At 35.0% G+C, this 22,397-nt stretch overlaps 3 protein-coding genes across 4 annotated transcripts; 2 read left to right on the top strand and 1 right to left on the bottom strand.

Moving 5' to 3' along the window:
• Positions 1-1,726: 1,726 nt before the first annotated feature.
• Positions 1,727-15,980, top strand: LOC113712630 (exocyst complex component SEC6-like). 2 transcript variants are annotated; one of them, XM_072067388.1, is made up of 25 exons: positions 1,727-2,016; positions 3,733-3,771; positions 3,926-4,014; positions 4,160-4,250; positions 4,429-4,518; positions 4,621-4,700; positions 5,383-5,475; positions 6,467-6,493; positions 6,694-6,801; positions 6,961-7,099; positions 7,243-7,278; positions 7,677-7,732; positions 8,353-8,461; positions 9,632-9,772; positions 9,876-10,055; positions 10,864-10,947; positions 11,044-11,130; positions 12,451-12,495; positions 12,998-13,076; positions 14,145-14,214; positions 14,377-14,464; positions 14,580-14,669; positions 15,024-15,140; positions 15,258-15,320; positions 15,663-15,980. In XM_072067388.1, the coding sequence occupies exons 1-25, from the start codon at positions 1,888-1,890 to the stop codon at positions 15,792-15,794; spliced, it is 2,262 nt and encodes a 753-aa protein (XP_071923489.1). In that variant the 5' UTR covers positions 1,727-1,887; the 3' UTR covers positions 15,795-15,980. The 2 variants fall into 2 exon arrangements, with proteins under 2 accessions (XP_071923489.1, XP_071923488.1); XM_072067387.1 differs by having other exon boundaries at positions 1,738-2,016; positions 6,694-6,825.
• A 1,362-nt stretch (positions 15,981-17,342) lies between these two features.
• Positions 17,343-17,792, top strand: LOC113712910 (ethylene-responsive transcription factor FZP). Its single transcript, XM_027236543.2, has one exon. The coding sequence runs from the start codon at positions 17,343-17,345 to the stop codon at positions 17,790-17,792; it is 450 nt and encodes a 149-aa protein (XP_027092344.2).
• Positions 17,793-20,729: 2,937 nt separating this feature from the next.
• LOC113711031 (uncharacterized) lies at positions 20,730-21,638 on the bottom strand. The gene is made up of 2 exons (XM_027234167.2): positions 21,208-21,638; positions 20,730-20,997 (listed from the first exon to the last, which is right to left on the bottom strand). Exons 1-2 carry the CDS (start codon positions 21,496-21,498, stop codon positions 20,914-20,916), a joined length of 375 nt encoding a protein of 124 aa, XP_027089968.1. The 5' UTR covers positions 21,499-21,638; the 3' UTR covers positions 20,730-20,913.
• Between the last annotated feature and the right edge of the window lie 759 nt (positions 21,639-22,397).

Raw genomic sequence — 22,397 nt, 5'->3', positions numbered from 1 at the left:
ATTATGGAATTTCTGCATAAAATAACAAAAAAGTGAAGCTTCTACCTTCGTATACTTTTTGGAGTAAATCCTTTAATTTGTTAAGTATATATATGGTAGTACAAATCAAAAAAAGGAAATCATTTGGCCAGGCATCATTTCAAAGATGGAAAGATTTGAGTCTTTCATCATGATCAACTTTTCAAAATTACAAAAGGTATAAAATCTTGATTTCTTTTAATTTATAAAAAGCAAAATTTTATTCCCGATCGAATTGCTGAAAACCATCCAGCATGATTTAATTCACATCATTGTCCTAATGGCCGATTAAACATACACTAGAATTAATAGATCAGATTGCAATTTTACATATATATATATATATAATATATCTGAAAAATCTTGATTTGTTTTTAGTTCCCTTTCATGATTTTGTTTAAACTTTAAGGCGTGGAGTTTGAATAAACTATTTATATTGATTTTGTCAAAGTTTGAAATTTAATTATCGGGATGAAGTTTGGGTACATTGCATTGATTTCGAGGAAGTTTGGCTTTACTTATTGGGATCTCTACAGAATTCGTGCACTGAGGTTCATTAATCTTTTAGTCAAAGTACATAAAAGCTTCTCTATTGAATTGAATATTGTTAATGATAGTTGTATATGACTTTCATATTCCCAAAAAGAGAGAGTAATTCCGTTAGGGTGTCACGTAATTAAATTTCGTGCATTGAAATTATAAAAAAAAATTAATTTTATGCACTTTTTTAATTTCCACGGGCGGTAGGACTACTAAGCCAATTATAGAAATTTCATGATCCAAACTACAAATATGCATATGCTTAGTGAAAATTAAATATCTTTTGTGTGACAAAATGAATGGAAATAGATTAGCAGTTAAAGGTTTAAACACCATTTTGAGAATAAATCAAATTGCTTAAATGGAGTAATTACCGATATTCCACATGTTAAGAATATGTAATCAAATGGTAATATATCCGTGACAAAATTGGTTCCTTTTTAATTTTTTTTTCCCGTACAACTTAAAAGTGATTTAGAACGTTCTCGAAAAGTTTAAAAATCAAAAAATGCGTTGAGTGCATAATAAATTTAGCCAAACTGTATTTTAATAACTTTTACATTATCTATAGAGGCTTTTGGAATTCTGATTAGGGTTAATTCCACTTTATCCCTCCAAACTTTGGGCGATTATCCACTTCAATCCTTAAACTTCAAAATGAGACACTTAAGTCCCTAAACTTATAAATACCTCCCAATTAAGAAAAATTGTTGACAAAATTCTGAATGTTGTTGGTGGTCGAAGTGTCCCATTTTATAAGTTTAGGGATTTAAGTGTCCCATTTTATAAGTTTAGGGACTTAAGTGTCCCAATTTATAAGTTTTAAGGACTTAAGTGTCCCATTTTGAAGTTTAGGGGCTGAAGTGGGTAATCGTCCAAATTTTGTGGGGACAAAGTGGAATTAACCCTTCTAGCTGGGAAAAATTAATCTTTTAATTTAGCCGCATATAGTTTTCCAACTTTTTTATTTATACCCTCCATCTCCACCCATTTTACATGTCTTTCCTTGTTGTTTTAGTGTGACACGGGCCTTGAATCGAATATTGGGCCGTCGAACACGAACAATAAAAGCCGCTGCGATTTCGGCCCAAACTCCAGTCCCATTCGGGTCGGCTCCACATAGATCAGCCGTTATTCGCTGACCCATCGTATCTGAATTGCTCAAACCACACTATTAAAAACAAGAAAAATCAAAATTCGTTGGATTTCATTCATCCAGTTTAGATAATTTCCAAGGAAATTTCATGTAAATTTCGCATTTGATCGATTTGCTGTATGTTATACGCGTAGGCAGAACAGTTGTGCATCAGCTAGCTAGAGAGAGAAAAGATGATGGTTGAAGATCTCGGCGTGGAGGCGAAAGAGGCGGCGGTTAGGGAGGTGGCGAAGCTCTTGCCGTTGCCGGAGCTTCTACAGTCAATTTCTTCCATTAAAGCCGATTACATTGCTCGTCAACAGGTATGAAATTCAAGGAAAAAAGAGAAAAAATTGGTCACTTTAGTTCATTTCTTCTGCTGTTTACGAAATTTTCTTATTCGCTCTACATAATTTTGTGGAAACAGTCAAAAGGAAGAATATCTGTCGAATGGAGCATTTTTGGTTAAATAACGAAAAGAAGATCATGTTTGGCTTTTACTTATTCTTCAGGTTCTCAGCTGGTTGATACGTTAATAATTAGATTGAGCTGACAAGCATGTAGAATTCTCTGTTTTAAGTGGCACTTGATATTTGAATAATTACTCGAAAATTATCTGAGAAAAAGCGAAAAGCCCATTAGTATGAAAGCGAAAATTATCTGAGAATTCCCTGGATTCTGAACAACTAATCGTCTGGTTTATGCCCATTAGTATGAGTGCTTATCTCATTTTGAGTTAGTTTGCTCATAAGATCGGTATCTATCTTATGCTGATAAGAAGAGAGAAGTGTTATACCTGAGCATCTTGGGGGCTCGAAAATTTTTCTATTTAATTGATAGAATGCTTAAGCTTGGCACTTGCACGTCTGCATTGTATTGTAGCTGAATGAAATGTGTTATAGTGAAGTTTTGTAGCCAATGGACTTCTTCTTTTGAAGAATTCAGAGTGCTTCAGTAACATTATATAGTTTTCCCCCTTTTATTTTATTTTTATTTTTTTAACTTTTTTTTTGGACTTTAAAGACTGAAATTGCACCTGATTTGTGCCTTTGGTTGAGAAGGGATGAAATTATGAAAAAGGCTCTCTAGGCACAAAGTCTGTTAACCTCAATTACCCTGTGGATATCGTGTTACAGACCAACTAATTCTCACATAATCTGCAAATATAGATGACTTACCCCTGTTGCTCTGTAGTTGGAACTTGTGAGATGCCATTAGGTAGTATCATCTTTAGCAAATTTAAGCACCTGAGTTTCTCCATCCATATACTCTCCTTGTCCCTGTGTTGCATCCGACAATAATTCCTCAGACAAATTGACTTGATAACTACCTATCAGATGAACGAGTTGCCATTGTCAGAACACTGGTGATATTTTATATGGGTCTTCTTGTCATAAACATTATATTTGGATAATATTATTGTGCCATCTATCAGAAGACTTGAGCAAACCAGCTGTATGCCTGCTTGTGTAGTTCTTGGTAGATGTTTTCTTTGATTTTATGTATTTATTAATGAGCCCTGGACCTTGTAAACTTGTGAGTCTTAACTGCACGCTGCACCTCTCCCTTGTGCTCATAATGTGAGCTTATGAGTTATTAAGGATTTTAGTTGAGATTTTAAGTTGACGTGTCTTTGGGGCTTTCGCTACATGTGTTAAAGCCAAAGAACATTATACTGTTTCTATTTCTTGGAAAATGTGAGTTTTGATCATTTTTGCTTGGGATAATCTGATTTCAAGATTTTCAATGTCTGTTTCATTTCTGAGTTTCCTCAATTAACCGAACAGATGAAGAGAATACATGCTTTTAGCTATTGATCTATCAGTTGGTCAGAGTTTGAAGATTTACACTCATGTATACTTGAAATTTCTGCATGGCTAGTTCTGTGTGGCTATTTCTGCAAGATCAGTAATTACTTATGTGGATTTGGTGATTTTTGATATTTTGATCAATTTTCCTTACTTGGAAGAGATTGAAAAGACAAGCTGGAAAAGTTCTTTAGATTGTGCTCTCAGCTTCTAAATTCTCCTCCATTTCAGGCAAACGATGCACAACTCAGTACGATGGTGGTTGAACAGGTACGTTGCTACTTATATTTTTGTTTATATACTGATTATTATTAAGCCTTTATTCTATGTTCTTGACTTATGACAAGCTTATAGAGACAGAGAACTCTGATCCCAAAGTTTATACCTAATGCATTTTGCTGCAATATATTCTACTATTATGCAGGTTGAACAGGCGCAAGGTGGTCTAGAATCACTTTCATTATCTCAAAAGACAATAAACGAGCTGAGGGAGAACTTTGTTTCCATTGAGAAGTATGGGACTTGTATAATATTTGGTTAATGCAATTATTCCATATTTGTATTACTGGATCCTAGTCTAGTATTGGTGCAGAAACTGGCTTTAAAGAAATGATGTACTACGGTCTCGGTATTCCTAAGAGCTTTGCTTGTGGATCAGGTTATGTCAGGAATGCCAAACGTTGATAGAAAATCATGATCAGATAAAGCTCCTCAGTAATGCAAGGAATAACTTAAATACAACTCTGAAGGTGCATAGGCACTTTATCCTTGACTTTTTTACTTTAAGCCTTTATGGATCAACTGCATAGTTGTGAATTGCTTGAAATTTTCATTAGATGTTTTGAGGCATCTGCAGTTACTAAAGTACAGTCCATACAATATTTTCCTAGGACTTTCCTTTATATCTAATTTCTCATTCTGTTATAGGATGTGGAGGGAATGATGTCAATTTCTGTTGAGGCCTCTGAAGCTAGGGATTCTTTGAGTGATGATATGGAACTTATAAACTCTTACGAGGTGAGCTCTTCTTGTATTACATGATTTCATTTCCTTTTTATTTGAATGACCTAATCATAATCTAACTTTTTGTTGCTAATGTCATCCCCTTATTGCATGTAGAGATTAACTGCTCTGGACGGAAAACGAAGATTTGCATTAGCAGCTGCAGAATCTCATAAGGAAGAGGTTGGTAGATTAAGGTCAGGATCTTATAATGCAGCTCACTAGGGTGCTTATGCTTGTCCTAAATTCCATGTGTTAGCTAGGTTTTTCTTGCAGATGTTGCAAATTCTTTCACGCGTACCATGCAGCTTTATCTCTTTTTCAGCTGTATAGTCTCTTAATTTAAAGATTTTAGGTCCAGAGTGCTTGAGTTAGCAATATAGCCAATTCCACTGTAATTAGTGAGAACAATTGTTGGCATAGTTTCCTTGTACAAATATGTAAAAGAACTCTTTTCTGAAGTTTGAAATCCAGTAAAGCTTTGACTATATACGATTCACCATTGGCTTTACTCCAAGGTTTATCTAATACTTGGATTGGCCTTTATTTAGTGCCTAGAGAAATTATAATGAGACCGGTCTTGTATCAGAATGGATAAGTACTGTATAGCAGATGTTAATGAAAACCAGGTTCAGAAGTTTAACATAAATAAATCGTACTTGCTTTATCTAATACTTGGATTTACCTTAATTAGTCCCTGGAAAATGATGAGACCGGTATTGTATCAGAATAAATAAGTATCCTATAGCAGGTGTTAATGGAAACCATTGTCCAGTAGTCTAATGTAAATAGATCTTACATGCTTTAGTGAGGTTATGGACAATTTTGGATCAAGTTACTGAACTTGTTGTTTGACATTAAATGTGTGCCGCTTTACAGAGAATATTTTGAAGATGTAGATCACACATGGGAGACATTTGAGAAGACACTATGGGGTCATATTTCAAATTTCTTTCAACTGGCTAAGGAGAGGTATTTGTTGCCTTATTTCAAGCTTAGATTGTATTTAGGCTGCCAAATTAGATTCCTAAAATGCTCGGATGTCAAGCATGAAATGACGTATGGATCTTTCATTTAAAATGTCTTAGTTGTGTATAAATTTGTTGTCACTGCTGATACTATACAATATTTAGCTAGCTTTCAGTGAGGTGGCTGCATAAGTTAGAGCATTTTTTGGTTGGTGCTGCAATTATCTTTTCTGCTCTCTTAGATGCATATAAAAGATCTGCTAAATTTTTCTCTCTACTTCAACAGTTTTGATAACATGTTTGATCTCAAATATTAAGTTGGCTTGTGTAGCATTTAAGTAGGTCTAAGCGAGATTGAGTATTAAGTTTTGGTAACTGAGTCAAATTTGAGCATATTTCCAGACCTTTCCTGGCTTCAGCTGACCTTGGGAGTGCCAATGTGGATTGAAACCTAGCTTTGAAGTGCATAAGTTCAGCTCGGCTCATTCAATTGCTCCTCACTCGCCTTCTCATAACTGACAAGCTTAGTATAAGACTATGCATATTATTCTAGTCTTGTTATTCAGGTCCAGGTAAAATTATTGTACATAAACAATCTGCATGAGAGCTGTAGTTGACTAATGCTAAGTTTACTTGTGAAAAAGAGATGTAAGTGGTAGTTACATTTTGTATTTGTTCTTGAGTGATGAAGAGAGTACATTTATTTTTTATTTAAAGGTGCACTCAGGGTATGGCAGTAATCACCCTAGGGTCTAAGAAATTCTCATTTTGATATGATAGTTCTGACGTTTGTTACGGTACTAATTAGCTATCATCTTTGGCATATGTTTAGTAGGCTGTAAATTTGGTTGTTTGTTACATTTGGTTGTTTCTACCATATCATGTTTGTAGAGCTTCTTGTGTGTGAATGTGGTCATCTGCAGTCCAAGCTAATATTAATTAAGTGTCTTGTGATTTCTCTGATGCTTATGTGACTTCATGTCTCCTGTTTGCAGCCCGCAAACACTTGTTCGTGCTTTGAGGTGTGTAACTTATCATGTATTCTTGTCATTTCTTTTGGAAAAGTAATGCATGAAACTGTCAGAATAGTATGAGATCTTGCAAATCTGACACATAACTTTTCATATTCTATACAATTATTCAATGACAGCACATGTCTGTATTTTATCTTCCCATCATCCCTTCATTGAAGTGGTGATATGATTTGGTTCTGCCATCCCAGGGTTGTTGAAATGCAAGAGATTCTAGATCAGCAACTTGCTGAAGAAGCAGCTGAGGCTGAGGGAGGTGGTGCAATGGCATCAATTGCTAATCCACGGAGAACTGCCAAGTACCTTTTGAATAGTTTTACAATGTGGATTTTCTTTAGAACTTGCTCATGTTTGCATTATCATACGCATAATCTGATATGAATTTTCAAATACGGTTCCCCATTTGACAAAAATGTTTTGTTGATGTGTTAATTCTAGTGACCACTTGTGGCATGCAGGAAATCTACCACTACAATGCCTTCTTCTAGAAACATTATGCAGCAAAAATTGAAGGTTCAGGGAAAAGGCTACAAAGATAAATGCTATGAGCAAATAAGAAAGTCAGTGGAAGCACGTTTCAACAAACTGCTTGCTGAGGTTCATCTTTCAGATACATTATTTTGATCCTTAACATACAAATTCAAATTTACGGGGCTCTTCCTTTTATAATTTGTGTTAATTTCCTTTTAGTTCTATATCCTATCATAGTGGTTCACCCCACAATTTTACTTATGATGCAGGAAGATTTAAAAGCAGCTATAGAGGAGGCTAAAACGGTAAGCCCTCTTATATTATATTTCACAATATGAATTTTGTTGATATGATGTTAAAATACTCTTAATTTTCTAAGGGGCAGAACTGGAAGAATTGAAGATGGTATTATGCTGTTATTAGATATTTCTTGATTGACATACTACTCAGCATCTTTGACTAACTGGCGACATGCAGAAATGACATATTAACATGAGCATATACATTTTCATATTCTTAGTGACTCGCCTTTTATCTACCATCCTTGTCAACTCTAAGTGTTATAGTCTTTGTTGATCTTTGCAGTTCTGTACTTCTTAACTCTTCATTTGTCCTCATCTTTCAAAGGCTACATGTTTATTTTTTATTTGACTTCTGGGTAAGCCTTTCTCCAACAAGTAATTGGATGCTTTATTTTCTTCAGATTGGTGAAGAGCTTGGAGATATATATGACTACGTGGCTCCTTGCTTTCCCCCAAGGTTTGCTCAGCATCACATACACTTCAATTGGATTTCTGTTTTTGTTGCAGCTTTTGACTTTACTAGCAGTTATTTCTTCTATATATTTATTAGTTGAATCAGCTTATTGCCCTTCGTTCAGCCCACTTTTTCATTGCTTTGCTGAATTCAAGCTTTTAATCTTGGATTACTTAAGTTATCTTTTTTCCCCTCCCCCTTCAAATGCTGAATTCTGGTAATTTCTGTTTTTGGACATCTCACTTACCAATTATATGATTTGTGCATGCCAAAATATTAATCTCTGGTATTATTTACTCAAATGTATATTTTCAGTGAATCTCATAATGGAAATTGTTGCACCTATAATTCTTTACACCAAATTAAGGAAAAGATATATAAGCAGACAAAAAGATCATTTTCTACTGAACTGTATGCAATATCCTGATTTTGACTGGTTGTTAGTTGATACCATAATAAGCAACACAACTTCATGGGAATCATCTTCTTTGGTGATGATTTTGTGCAGTTTGTTTCTTTCTTTAGCTTTGCAAATGGGTTACCATATGCCATGAATTGCATCTGTTTAATTGCTGTTGTTTCATTTCTCCAATGTTTTGTAATGACAATTTCCTTGGTTACAGATATGAAATATTCCAGCTCATGGTAAATCTTTATACGGAGAGGTTTATTCAGTGGTTGAGACTGCTCAGTGACAAAGCTAATGAACTGACAAACATTGAGATTTTAAAGGTACTTGCACCTTATTTCAGTGATTCTAATCTTGAGCCATCTATTTCAATAGGAAAGACAGTTAAACCTGTTCATTAGTCTTTGGTCCTTTCTCAGTTTTGGAGTAGTTTAAGTGGAATTGAAGCCAACAATACACTGTTTGATGTAAGATGTTTGTTCTTATATGATGGTGGCTGCACTTCAAACGGTCAAAAAAGTAAAGCTTTGCTTTCTCATTTCACTTTTTAGAAAGATTGTTGAATTTCCGTTTACCAAAGTATTTTTCTTTGCCATACTTTGGCACGCTTGTGGTGCTTAGAGGATTTAAAGGCATCTTAAAGAGGATCACCTGCTCCCAAATTAAAAATATGGGATCAAATGCTGTCACTCTTGGATTTGTATAAAATCATGTGTTCTTTTGCTGTATCTATTTTCTTCATATTCTGGATTTAATTGGTGCTTTGTTATAGGTCGGGTTTGAAGATATGATGGTAAAATAAAGAATAGAGGACTAGCCATCTTATAGTAGATTAAAATTTAGAAAAATAGAAATAACACATGACAGATCAAAACCTATTCTGATATGTTATCTTTAAGGATGAACTGCAGATTTCTGGATTCTTAAAATGTTAATGTCCTTTTCATCCACTTCCTAATATCTGAGTTTCCCCAGATTCTGAAATTCCTCTCTCAGTACGAATTTGAAATCCCCCAGTAGTGGTATTATTTTGAAGATCTTTTACTTACAAATTATGTCTGAAACTGTTTCATCATTTGTTTTAAATGTATATTTGAAATCTGCAAGAATTTGTCTATAAGAAATGTCATGGTCAGAAGGTAAGTTTAGATTTTTTAGTGTTTCTTTTCCTGTCAATTCATAAATTAAAAGAGAAAACTCTCAGGAAGAGAAGGTCAGAGATTTTAATACATTCTAGAATGGATTTTGGGTTTTGTCAAGAGTGGAAAAGAAATAACTTCAAATAGGACTGCAAAACCATTCAGCCTAATTGCTCTTTGGTTTTCCTTTTCTCTATATATACACTATGTAAGTCCTGTGAGTATTTTTGGTGATAAAAAAACATGGCGCATATATTGGAAGCATTTAATCTTCACTCTCTTTTACTCATATCAGTTAGTAATTTGGTTTTTCTTTTTCTTTTAAAGAAATTAATTCTCAATATATTCAATTAGGTTACAGGTTGGGTAGTTGAATACCAAGAAAATTTAATTGGACTTGGTGTGGACGAGTCCTTAGCTCAAGTTTGTTCCGAGAGTGGCTCAATGGATCCCCTCATGAATGCATATGTAGAAAGAATGCAAGCTACCACAAGGGTAATAACTATATGATGTCTACTTGGCTTTGCTATTCCTTCATTTTGCTCGTCTAACAAATATATTCAGCACTGCAAATTTCATTTTTAACTTTGTTCTGCAGAAATGGTATTTGAATATACTTGAGGCTGACAAGGCACAAGCACCTAAGAAAACAGATGATGGAAAGCTTTATACACCAGCTGCTGTTGACTTATTTAGAATCCTTGGAGAGCAAGTACAAATAGTTCGGGAGAATAGCACTGATGTCATGTTGTATAGAATCTCTTTGGCTATAATTCAGGTGAGTTTGAGATAGTTTTGTCATTCATATCATGTCAAAAGGAGCTGTTCATTTGAGGATATAACCAAACCAATTTCACCTCAAGTACTTTACATTTATAGTATTTTTTTTGTTTGTGCTATAGTAATTACTATGTCAATGAACATTATCTGCTTAGATCCCTTTTGAATTTGCTGCCAACTCATACAGTTAACTGCGAAAGGTCTGAATTGAAGCTGCATTTTCGTTGTCACTGTGCCCATTTTGTGCCAGAATCTGTTTCTAGCAATTTTACATGTTCCAATTTATTGATATTAATTCCCAGTCCACTACTTGTTTCCTAAAAGCAAATTACTAGAGTAGGTTGGATCTATGTTGCTAGATCATTTAAGCTGTCAAGAACTCTAAGATTGGAAAATTTTCTTGTTTTTGCCTCATCTTTCTAGTGGACGTATTCTTTTATAGTACCTATGTTGTTGATACTTCTGAACAACATGATTAGCTGGTATATCACTAAACAGTTTACACATTGTTAACACTTGTGCACAGTATGATTCTATAGTTTTTTCTAGTTACAACAACATTTGAAACTTTGTTACTAGTCTCCAGCCTATCTTCTGCGTGATCTGTGGTGTGCCCAAGTTCATCAGAAAATTCAATCTACATTTTCATACAGCAGAGTCGAACAAATGCTACTACTTAATTTATATCTGGTCTTGTCCCTATCTTAATATATATTCCCTTCTCACTATGTTGTTAATTAATCATTATACCAGTTTGCCCATTCTCTCTCCTATTTTCTGCTAAATTGGTCATCTCTTCTCCTTAGGTGATGATTGATTTTCAAGCAGCTGAAAGGCAGAGATTAGAGGAACCTGCTTCTGAAATTGGTCTAGAACCTCTTTGTGCAATGGTAAGTGAATTTTGTAAACTTCGTTTAGTCTAATTGATCTTTTATTATGATGACTTTTCAACTTTAGTTTGCTAAGGATATAACTGAATGTGACAGATAAATAATAATCTTCGCTGCTATGATCTTGCCATGGAGCTGAGTTCAAGCACCATTGAAGCTCTTCTGCCAAATTATGCTGAGCAGGTTTGCCTACCTCGGAATACTGTTGCTTCCCCCTCTTTAATTATGCTGGGCTCTACATGGTAGATCATTGTATATGTTTTCTATGCATTGTCCACAAGCATCTATGTGCAACTTCTTGTCCCAAAAAAGTGCTTTCATTTGCTATAACATTCTATTTTAGCCCATCAATATTTTCACTGTCATATTTTAGGTTGTTAGCTTGGGGTGGAACACGAACAAAACAATGTGAGGTGAGGTTATGTGTTGTCAGAAAGCAACATCATTTTCCATGGACAGAAAGTTTATAGTACATAGATTTGAGATGTGAGGTGAGGAAGTACTCCTTTTTTGAGGAAATAAATTTTAAATAAAAAATAGGAAGATTCATGAGAACAAATGGAATAAGACTAATTAGCAAATCACAGAGCTCTTCTTTCACTTAGCTATGAATCATACTGAAATAAGCTCTCTTCATATTTAGGATTGATTTTGGATCTTGACTACATTAAGTCTGAGGGTTTTTCTGCTCCATCATTATTATCAAAGTTGTTTGTGCATGCATCAAGAGATGGATATTTCAAATTTGACGTTATGATGAATACGTAGATGACTACATGATTCTGAAACCTAAACTCTTATAACTTTGTACATGTCCATTTAATTCTACAGAAAGTGAGATGATTGCATGTTTCTAGTACCTTAGAGTAGTTATCTTCTGATTACTACCTGTTTTAATGAATTATAGATTCTTCCACCAAAAATTAGTGCATATGTAGTTTTGTATTGCATGATGCATGACAAAAAGTTGATTAGATTTCTAATGATGTCTTCTGGAAAACATGTGAATATGTGTGTAAAGTTTTACAGAGATTGCTCAAGATGGAAAGTTAATTTTGTAAACTAGAACTGTGAACACAATATATTGGGCCTATGGTTTAAATGGGGGAGAATAAAGGAAATTGAAATGCGTAGAAATGTCAAGTGAAATGGGGGGCACAAAGATTTAGAAGGGAGCAAAGAAAACAAGCATAAAGAAAAAACTTTGCTTCAGTCGGGAGGGTGAAAGAGGGTAGGTATTATTGTGTTACAAAACCTTAATTAATCGGGATAGCTAATCGCATCAATCAGGAGCTACTTTCTTCACTAGAGACTACAGAATGTATGCCGGGCATAGCTCAGAAGATATTCATGCTTATAAATTTCTTATATTGTTGCATTTTTTCTTTTTGGCAGATGGACTTTACAGGCCATTTGCTTTTCTCCCACTCTATTTTTGCTATGCTACATGTACAGTATGATAATTATTCATGTGTTCTGACACGTGCTTACTCACATTTGCAGGTTAATTTTGAGGATACATGCAAAGGTTTTCTGGAGGTTGCAAAAGTATGTTGATGCTCCTACCTTTTTCTTTTATGAAGTTCCAAATCCATGTCTATAGTTTTGAAGCAATATGTATTGCCATTCTATTAGATGCATACAACTAAGCCCTATGCACTGTGTATATTGACAAGATGGGTATCACGTGTATGTGAGAGTTGAAAGAAAAAAAAAAAGTTTCTATCTCTGTTCTTTGATAAATTAGTTTTCCTTTAACCATATGTCCTATTACACTCCTAACCGATCATATTTGCATTTAATAGTGTATATTGATGCATTGTGTACATTTTTTGAGTTCTGTGAAAAGGTTTTCTCTTTTTGGAGAACTTTAAAATTGAAAATATTCTTTTACTAGTAATTGTATTTTTTGGAGAAGGGAGTGATAATGTTAGCTTGTTCTCATTATTCCTTCTGGATTGCAACTCAATCAGCTCTTCTGTGAAGACTCCATTAATTGTGTGCGTGTGCTTGAATGATCATGTTTACTTAAATCTTCTATTAATTCCAGGAAGCTGTTCATCAAACTGTCAGCGTCATTTTTGAAGATCCAGGAGTGCAGGAGTTACTTGTCAAGCTATATCAAAAAGGTGAATAAATTACACCACTACACCCCTTCTTTTAGATTCAGTTTTTGGTAAATAAGTTCTTCTATGTCTGTGTTTCCGGAAATTATACTCGGTTTTGTTTTGTGGTAATGACAGTATTTCCTTTTTTGTTCAAATTTTAGTGTAAAAAGAGCCAGCACTTCCAATATCTTCAGATTTTGTAGGTTAACATCTGTAGTATGTTTCTTTTCAGAAATAATCTGTTAAGCGGTCTTGTTGTAATCATTTATCTACTTCAAGTAAGTAGTGGATTATTGATAGAAAAGTGCCATTAGAACTACTAGCCCATTATCATCCTTATAATTCCTGTGTCATACGTTTCATATCTTGTTGAATCAAGACAGCATTTTGAGCAGATTCATCTCAGTTTAGATGGAGAGAAAGAGAGCAATACTTCTGTAAAAACAGATGGATGAAGTTACTGGAAAATTGTACATATTGTTGGAAAATTCTTGTTGAATTGCATTGTGAAGCTAGTATGATTTGATATAGCATATAATGAAAATGTAATTTTGTGCATCCACTACATTGTTCCCGTTCTTTTTGGGAAAAATTTTAGCAACTTGTCTCTTCGCCGAAGACTCACATTAACTCCCTAAATGAGTAAAGTGCTTCTGATTTCAAGGACATATTGGGCCTTGTTTTTTTGGGGTGAGGGGGGGGAGGGGGTTGTGGAGAAGGCTTTGGCAACTTGTCTTTTCAATTAAAGAATCACCTTAACTCTCTAAAGCTGTAAAAGTGCTTGTCATTCCAAGGAAATCTAACCAAAATGATTTAAAGACAGTTTTGTAAAATGGTTTAATCCTTAATAAAGCTGATAGTTACCTTGCATGCAGATATCCTAAACGATTAATTTGCATTGTGTTGGTGAACTGGATATGAGCTCTGGTTCATCTAAGCAAGTTGGTCGTTTGTATAGATTTTTGCCCAGAGGTTCTTTTAGGTGATCTCACTGTTATTAATTCCTTTAATTAGATAAACAAAGAACTTTTGTTTGCCTTCGGACATGTTTCTATTTGGTCTGCTTACCTCTGCTGTTGTAAAGCCCAGATTGGTTGGAAGGACAGGTCACTGAGTACCTAGTTGCAACATTTGGTGATTATTTTACAGATGTGAAAATGTAAGTTGTCATCAACTTGAGTAATTCATTCATTCTGAGATCCTCAAAGTTTGGCAATTCTGAAATTCCAGGCTGATATAATTTTTAGTTCTTGAATGACCTGCTTTCCGGTTCATGCACCAACGTTAACTCTTATGATTTTGTGTGCTCTTTTTTAACAAGGTACATAGAAGAAAGATCATTCAGGAGATTCGTTGAGGCTTGCCTGGAGGAAACTGTTGTGGTTTATGTTGATCATCTTCTCACCCAGGTTTCATTGCTACACAATTTGCCATTTTGTCCTGATTCTTTTTGTATTGCAAGTACTTTGAGATGATACTTTTTCTCTCAACAAATTGATATTCTTTACTGGATATGTTCTATAGAAAAATTATATCAAGGAAGAAACAATTGAAAGGATGAGGCTGGATGAGGAGGTTATCCTGGACTTTTTCCGAGAGTACATCAGTGTTTCTGTAAGTCATTCTCCCTTGATATTTCCATAATTTTTAGATTCCCCTTGCCTTTTGATTCCAAAACCTTTACATTCTTGGCGTCTTTGTATTGACTTATTAGAAGACAAGAAGTTATTGTTTGTGAAAATATTACTTTTATTAAATTCCTGTATATAGGTGATTTGATTATTATTATTATAGTGCATACTCTCCCCATCCATTGTTGCATTTGTTGGTCTCTTAACATTTGTACTTATAATGGATTGCAGAGTCAAGCTATATATTTTTGCATCTGTACGTGGAGTTGGACCCATTTTTCTTCCTCTATTATTTAAATATTACAGCTTGATGTGGATTGTCTTTCCTTTTGGACAGAAAATTGAGGGCAGAATAAAAATAGTCGGTGACTTAAGAGAACTTGCTTCATCCGAGAGTCCAGATTCGTTTACTCTCGTTTACACCAATATTCTTGACCATCAACCTGATTGTCCTGTAAGTCCTATTAAGCAGTGACTTTTGCTTCTTAACTTTTTTGGGTGTGAGATGCGTGCATCATATATCCATTTTTATATTTGTTTTACCACTATTAACCTCCATTCTGTACTACAGCCTGAAGTTGTTGAGAAAATTGTGGGACTCCGAGAAGGTATACCGCGTAAAGATGCCAAAGAGGTAAATTTACATCTGTAGTAGGTTTGAGGATAGTAAGTTTGAAATCATTGAATCAGGATTTTTTGGAAACTGCCGATATGCTTTGCTGAAGCATCTAAAGAGCAAAAATATGATCACAGATTCTAGGAAAACATTCTTGATACATAATGAGTAAAAAGTGCGCTACTGGTGAAATTTAGAATCGACTGATAATTGTTAGTCAACATTTACTGATGTCAAAATGACAGTCTTAATGAGCTATAGCATTAGCACTTAATTTGTCTGACACTGGGAGAACCTTGAATCTCTCTCTCTCGAGTTAGTTATTATGCATATAATGACAAGATTTTATTCGGCCACCAGGTTGTTCAGGAATGCAAAGACATCTACGAGCATTCTCTTGTGGATGGCAATCCTCCCAAGGCCGGTTTTGTATTTCCAAGAGTGAAGTGCCTATCAGTTTCTAAAGTCTCATTGTGGCGAAAGCTTACATAGTCTGTAATGACCCGCATTTCTCTCAATCTTTTACAATTTCTTCTGCACTTGTATAGATTTTTTTTTTTTTGGCATCGACGTTTGCTTGAAAGATTTCATAGGCCAAAAAGTTAAGGTGAATGGCGGCATGTCAACGTTATTCGTGCGAGTGAAATCTAAATGTGATTCAAAGAGGCTTTGGTTCAAGGCACCCTCAATATAAGTGCTTCCTTGTGACTGCCACGACAATTACTTGAAGCTTATTCTCATTTTGCAACTCCAAATCATCAGCAACCCTTTCTTCAACACATCCAACATTGCTAAGGTGTTCTCTCCTTTATTTTCTCTTTTGCCCCATTTCCTGGATGTGGGGTTATCGAATTCAACCAAAAGTAGTGATTGATCCAAAAATTAAAGGATGAGGCATACTTTTGCAAGTACAGCAACACATCCACGCCATTATGTCGTGCTTGATTTGGAGCCAAGAAAACCACAGGCAGAAAGCTCCATGTCATGTTTCATGCCTGAAATTGACAAGTCTCATGCCGCATATCTGTGGGGGTAATGCGTTTATTCTAAGAACGCACTGTGAGTTTTTCCCCCAACAAGGCTGATGGCACGCATCTTTGTCATGCACGCATGTTCGTGCTTTTTAATTTGTAGTAGTATATATTCACACATTTTTCCGCAAGTTTGTCTCCCAACATTTTCTCAGCTTGAAGAAACCGTCCTTTGTGACTAAACTCCAATATCACGGCCCCCCTACACACGTGCTAATTATAATAGCACCAGCTTTCTATCATGTCATTTTTGATATTGACACTAGTTGAGGGAAGTGCAATGCATTGCATCTAAAATATGAGAAATAAATAATTCCTCAGGATGGAAGAGAGATGTTTGTAGCCAACAAGTGTAATAATGCAACATGGATTTGCAAGAATTTGGGCATTTTGCTCACCTTAGTCATGTCACTTGGGAGGGAAATAAGGATGCAATGCCAAATAAACGTCCATTAGAGAAACAATTGACTGGTGGTGTGTTTACACTATTATATTGTGATCAAAGGAGCAATGCTGCCCAACTCAACTGCCCCACTTGACAACTAAATACTACGCAAATAACACTTTTTGGGTTGGGGGGGGGGGGTTAGAAAAATGAATCAGTCTTGTCAAATTTACGTGGGATGCTCGATGGAGTGTCGCTAAATTGCGACTTAATTATTTAATTTGATGTGCCCCTTCGAAAGCTATTGTGACATTTATTTGTGGGATTCGAGAGGGACGAAACCAAAATCATCGAATTAACAAACAAACAAATCCCCTTTTCTTTGAACGAGAGTTTCGACAATTTGATTGAAGTACGCTAGCGAGCAGACCAAACCCACCAGGATTTGAAAACATTATCGTGAAAGTATCCGCTTAGTTTTAAATTACAAAGAAAGAGCCACTTCAATTCATGTCATTCGCTAGTATAAATTACAAGCCTCGCTCATTTTGGTTCTTGGGCAGCAGATCTCTAAATACCTATACCTATTGTCTTGCTTCTCAAGAGAAACCGGGTCCAAATAACATGGAAAATTTTTCTCAAATGGTCGCCAGAGATCAAGGGAGAAGAAGCTCAAGACGCTCGACTAGATACCTAGGAGTTAGAAGGAGGCAATGGGGAAGATACGCAGCTGAGATAAGGAATCCATACACAAAAGAAAGACATTGGTTAGGCACATTTGACACTGCTGAAGAAGCTGCTGTGGCTTATGATCTTGCGTCCATTTCTTTCAGTGGCATTCAAAAAGCCCGCACCAATTTCGTTTACCCTTTTTTGGCTTTGCCATCACCATCAACATCACCATCGCCGCCGTCACCGCCTCCGCCTCCACCACCAACTCCTGATTTGGAAGAAGTTCATCAAAGCTGCGCGGAAGTAAGCAGTTTCGAAGATGATGATGATGAGTCTCTTTTCATTGCTTCTGTCTTGGAGTCATTCCGCCAATCCAGCTTTGATGGCACACAAAAGGATTGAGTGCCTCTTATTTATGGATGATTTTTAGTTACGGCTAAATGGAATTTTTTGCATATGGCTCAGAATCAGAATGTGTTGCAAAATGAGCACTTTCTCACCATCTTTCATGGTTACAGAATTAAATGTCATTGTTTTTGCATGCTTAATCTGAAATGATCAAATTAAAGGGTTCTTCTTTTACGTAATCTTTTTCACTTGAAGAGGGTGAAATACGACACTAAAAGCTTCTGTGCAATCGTGAAGATGCTATATTTCTTACATAATAAGGTGTCTGCTTGTAATTAGTATCTTGAAAGAAGGAAAACGGCCACACAAATTCCTATTCAAAAGCAAGTAGGCTCCTGTTGGCAGCTCATTTTCGACTTCGTTCTCATTAGCACAGGATTGAGGCTAGGGAAATAATTCCTAGATTTTATGCTAACCCTCTCATTTTTGTTCCAACAGACATCCAGAAGAGATATATATTTTAACAAATAGGTTTCACAATTCTAGATTAATTAGCCGAAAGAGCCCATGTGGACCAATTAATCACTTCTACCATTGCCCTGCGGAGCAACTCGCAACCTTCTATAATGTTTGAGACATGTCTATATATATAGGAATACATCCTTAATTGGTTGAGTTAGAAAGCACAGAGAACGACAGCAGATCGAGATCGCAAAGGCGTGGAGTAATAACATGAATTTCTGTAAAATCGTGGACCTTTGTGTCTCCTCTGCTGGAGAAACATAATTTCTTGTAACTTGATTTCATATTCTTTTTTATGTTCGTAGGAGTTAGAACTGTCGGTGTGTGTTGGTGGTCCAAAATTTTGTCTTCCACCACCACGATTCGAGTTTTTGACAACGTTGTTCTAGAGTCTATGTTTTGCTGTTCCCTTTTTTTTTTTTGGTGCAGTTTTCCCTAGAAGAAATACAGGAGAATCCAGTCGAATTAACGAAGTGAACACAATCTGGATAAATTTCCAACACGCTCTCTACTCGTAGTTGGTTTCTTCAAGGTTGAGAGGAGGAAAAACCATTAGAGAGAGGAGGGAGCACCAAAAATAAGGTAAAAAAGGAGTAGGCTTCTATTCGATGCATTAGAGAGAACTAATCTAGATCATACTCAACAAAATTATTTTAAAAAATTAACACCGTTCATTAAATATTTCATTACTTGTGTTAGTCATACAAAAAATTTTAAATAAAATTGATTAAATCTTACCGTCTGATTAATCATTATAAATTTTGTTATACTTTTGACCTATTTTTCAATATTCAAATGTTTCATATAAATTGAACACCAAAATATTCTCGAAAGAACATCATTCTTTAGTATATTAATCTAGAGATCAAAAGTAAAGTAATAATATAATTAGATGACTTTATAAAATTATAAGCTCCGTTTGGATTGACCTATTTTTTAAAAAATAATTTTTTTTAAATACAATGCTACAATAATACATAAATTAAAAAACTCGAAAAATCTCATTCATACAATATATTTAAAATAACTCACAAACACACACAAAAAATTTAAAAAAAATAAATTCTACAACTTTTTTCTCCTTTCACCGCCACCCACCACCACTCACCATCGCCCTCTCCCTTCTTCATTCTCCTCCCTTTCCCTCTTTCTCCTTCTCCTCCTTCTCCCTCTCATTCCCTCTTCTCGTCCTCTCCCCTTTCCCCACTCACGGCCCTCCCCTTTCCCTTCCCCCTCGATCTAGTGTAACTAGAGGCCGCGATCTAGTCATGGCTAGATCGCGACTAGAAGGTCACAACTTTCTGGTTGTGATCTAGCAGTGACCAAATCAAGGGAGGGGATGGGAGGGCTGGAGAGTGGAGAAGAAGAGGAGGGGAGGAGGAAGAGGGAACGGGAAAAGGGAGGAGAAGGAGAGGAAGGGGTGGCGGTGGTGGCAATTATGGGTGATAGTATTAATTTTTAAAAAATTTCCTAAAAATATTTTAATTTTAAAAAGTACTCCAAAATATATTCCAAAAATCTCTTCAAAAATATCACAAAAAATTTGTATAGTAAAAGTTTTTCATATATACTATTACAGAAAAATATTTCAAAAACACTCCTAAAAATAGCTAATCTATGTGGGTAATATGCTTATAGTTTAGAAACAAAAGGAGAAAGAAGCACACATAGCAAAAAATTGTTGCAGCCTTCAAACGAAATGATTGCACTTGAATCAATTGCATTCAAGATTGATGATGATGTTCCTTGAATGCAGAACCATTGATTCAAGATTGATGATGATGTAGAAGAAATTGCATAGATAAATAATACTACTAAACTGAAGTACCTGGCATTCCAGATACAGATGAAAAGTTTTGGCAACTTTTTATTTTAGTCGCAAATAAGATTTCATATTTCCATTAAAGTTTGACCAAGAATTAGATTCGGATGGACACAATTCTAAAATCCATCATATAAACTTCACATAAACCAACTACATTCAAAGTTGAAGCTTTTTTTTTTTTTTTTTTTTTTGTGAGGGAGAATAGTGTAGATATAGTGAAATTTAAACTAATTCGAAGCATGTGTACTGCTACTTCGTAAGTTGAAATCATAAAAGCTCTCTGTACAATAATCTCGTTGTGGACTACAGTAATGAAATTTGAGAATCCCAACAGTCAGGTAGTCCATAGACTCCAATGAGAATCCAATCCGCTTAAATTCAAAAAAAAAAAAAAAATTTACTCAACCAAAAAAAAAAAAAAATGAGAACAAGTAAACAAGAAATTACTAAGCTAAAGCTTGTCAGGCTTATCAATCATCTCTTTGGGGCAAATTGTAATACTAGTTTTTACCATTTTTGGTGACCTTGTTGGTCGGAAAACCATGTTTATTTATTTCATTTATATGTTTTCGTTCTAAAAAAAAAAAAAAAAAACATGTTCATTCAAGCCACCATCAATGTCTATCAGCCATTAAACACACAAGTAGCAATAATCAGTACGCATAATTTACTAACTAAAATATGAAAGTTATTCTAGTAATCTCTGTCAAGCCAAAGAGTTACAGAAACAGGGGGAAAAAAATTCAGCCACAAACACATAGATTATATGTTTGATTATATATGTACACTGACGCATGCAAATCAAAGAGCAAACTGGTGAAATATTAATCACGAGGAACTGGAGTTGGTTTGAGGATTTCCTGTGCGAATTCCTGGCCTCGGAGGAGTTCTTCCACGCCCTGCTAAATCCTCCTGATATATTACACACATAATTAGCAGTACAGCATCAGATTAGAAACCCTCCAAAAATTAATCAAATTTCACATCACACTCGACACAAAAAAGAAATGGGAATAAACATGGTACCCCATCCGCTAAGAGGAAATATATGGGCCAAAAATTAAAAAGCAAAAGAAAGTGGTAGCTAAGAAAATGAAAGAACGAAACTAGTAGGTCTCTTACCATGGGGGGATCATCTGCTGGATCCATTGATGAACGTGGATCTAGAGGTGAATAGGAGGACTGGTCATCTTGACCACTGCAACCGTTTCGTTCATTGTTAAACTTTTCTTCATCCTTCTCCTTGGAGCATGATGAAGATTTGTTGCCATGATCATCAACATATGGTTTTGCTTCATCAAATCCTAAGCACTTTAGCATGGCACTTACAGCTTTCCTTAAAAAACTGCATGGATTATAAACATCATGATCACCAACTCCAGAACTTCTTCTTGTTGAAGTTGTGTCTTCCATATTCTCCTTTCTTCTTGATAGCGGTAATTTTTTACTGTGTTCTTCGACCAGTATTTATTTCTACATAGGATACACGCTGTACCTGTATTTAATGCGATCGAGATCGGTGGGGTGGGGTTTGGTTAAATTAAATGACTTCTGTTTCTTCCTGCAGTTTTTTTTTTTTTGGATTGCTCATTTGATTTTCTTATTTTATTTTATTACATTTTTTGTTGTATAAAAATACCTCAGGTTTTGTGTCTGAGGGAGTTGAACGTGGCACATGCATGTATAACAACGTTGCGTTGTTCTAAGCAGACAAAATTAGCCTAGAAATTATCGAAATCTGAATCTGATTTATGCTTCAAATTATGTCGATTGTAATTTTTATAGGTGTATTTTCAGAAAAATTATTACAACGCTTTTTGCTTTGTTTTATAAATGAATGTATACGTTGAAAATGTAATTTAAAAACGTCTTAAGAAGCTTTAAGAAATGCGTATTTTTTAGGGACAAATCCTTCGTCCAAATGGAGCTGTGACTAGCCACTAACAAGAAGTAACCACAAGATTTGATCCAATTAAGGATATATTCAAGATTGAAATGAGAAAGATGTTTGTAATTCTTTTAAGAGTTCGTTATATATATATATATATATATATATATATATATATTGACAGTGTATATACTATCACAATTAGATGCATCACATATGCAAAATTAGATTTTAAATTCAAATTCAAATTAATATTTGTTATTCATCCAATGATGATAACGTATATACTATCAGATATTGTATAAAAAATTAATTCTTCTTTTAAATTCCCATGTGACATTCAAATATAGATTTTATAAATGTGAAACACGACATGTTAACTTAGGATAAGAACCATGATTTTGTTTTATGAAATCTTTTTAGT

Source organism: Coffea arabica, chromosome 10e (genome assembly GCF_036785885.1).
Source record: "Coffea arabica cultivar ET-39 chromosome 10e, Coffea Arabica ET-39 HiFi, whole genome shotgun sequence".
NCBI classification, from domain to species: Eukaryota; Viridiplantae; Streptophyta; class Magnoliopsida; order Gentianales; family Rubiaceae; genus Coffea; species Coffea arabica.
This window is presented reverse-complemented; position numbering and strand designations above follow the sequence as displayed.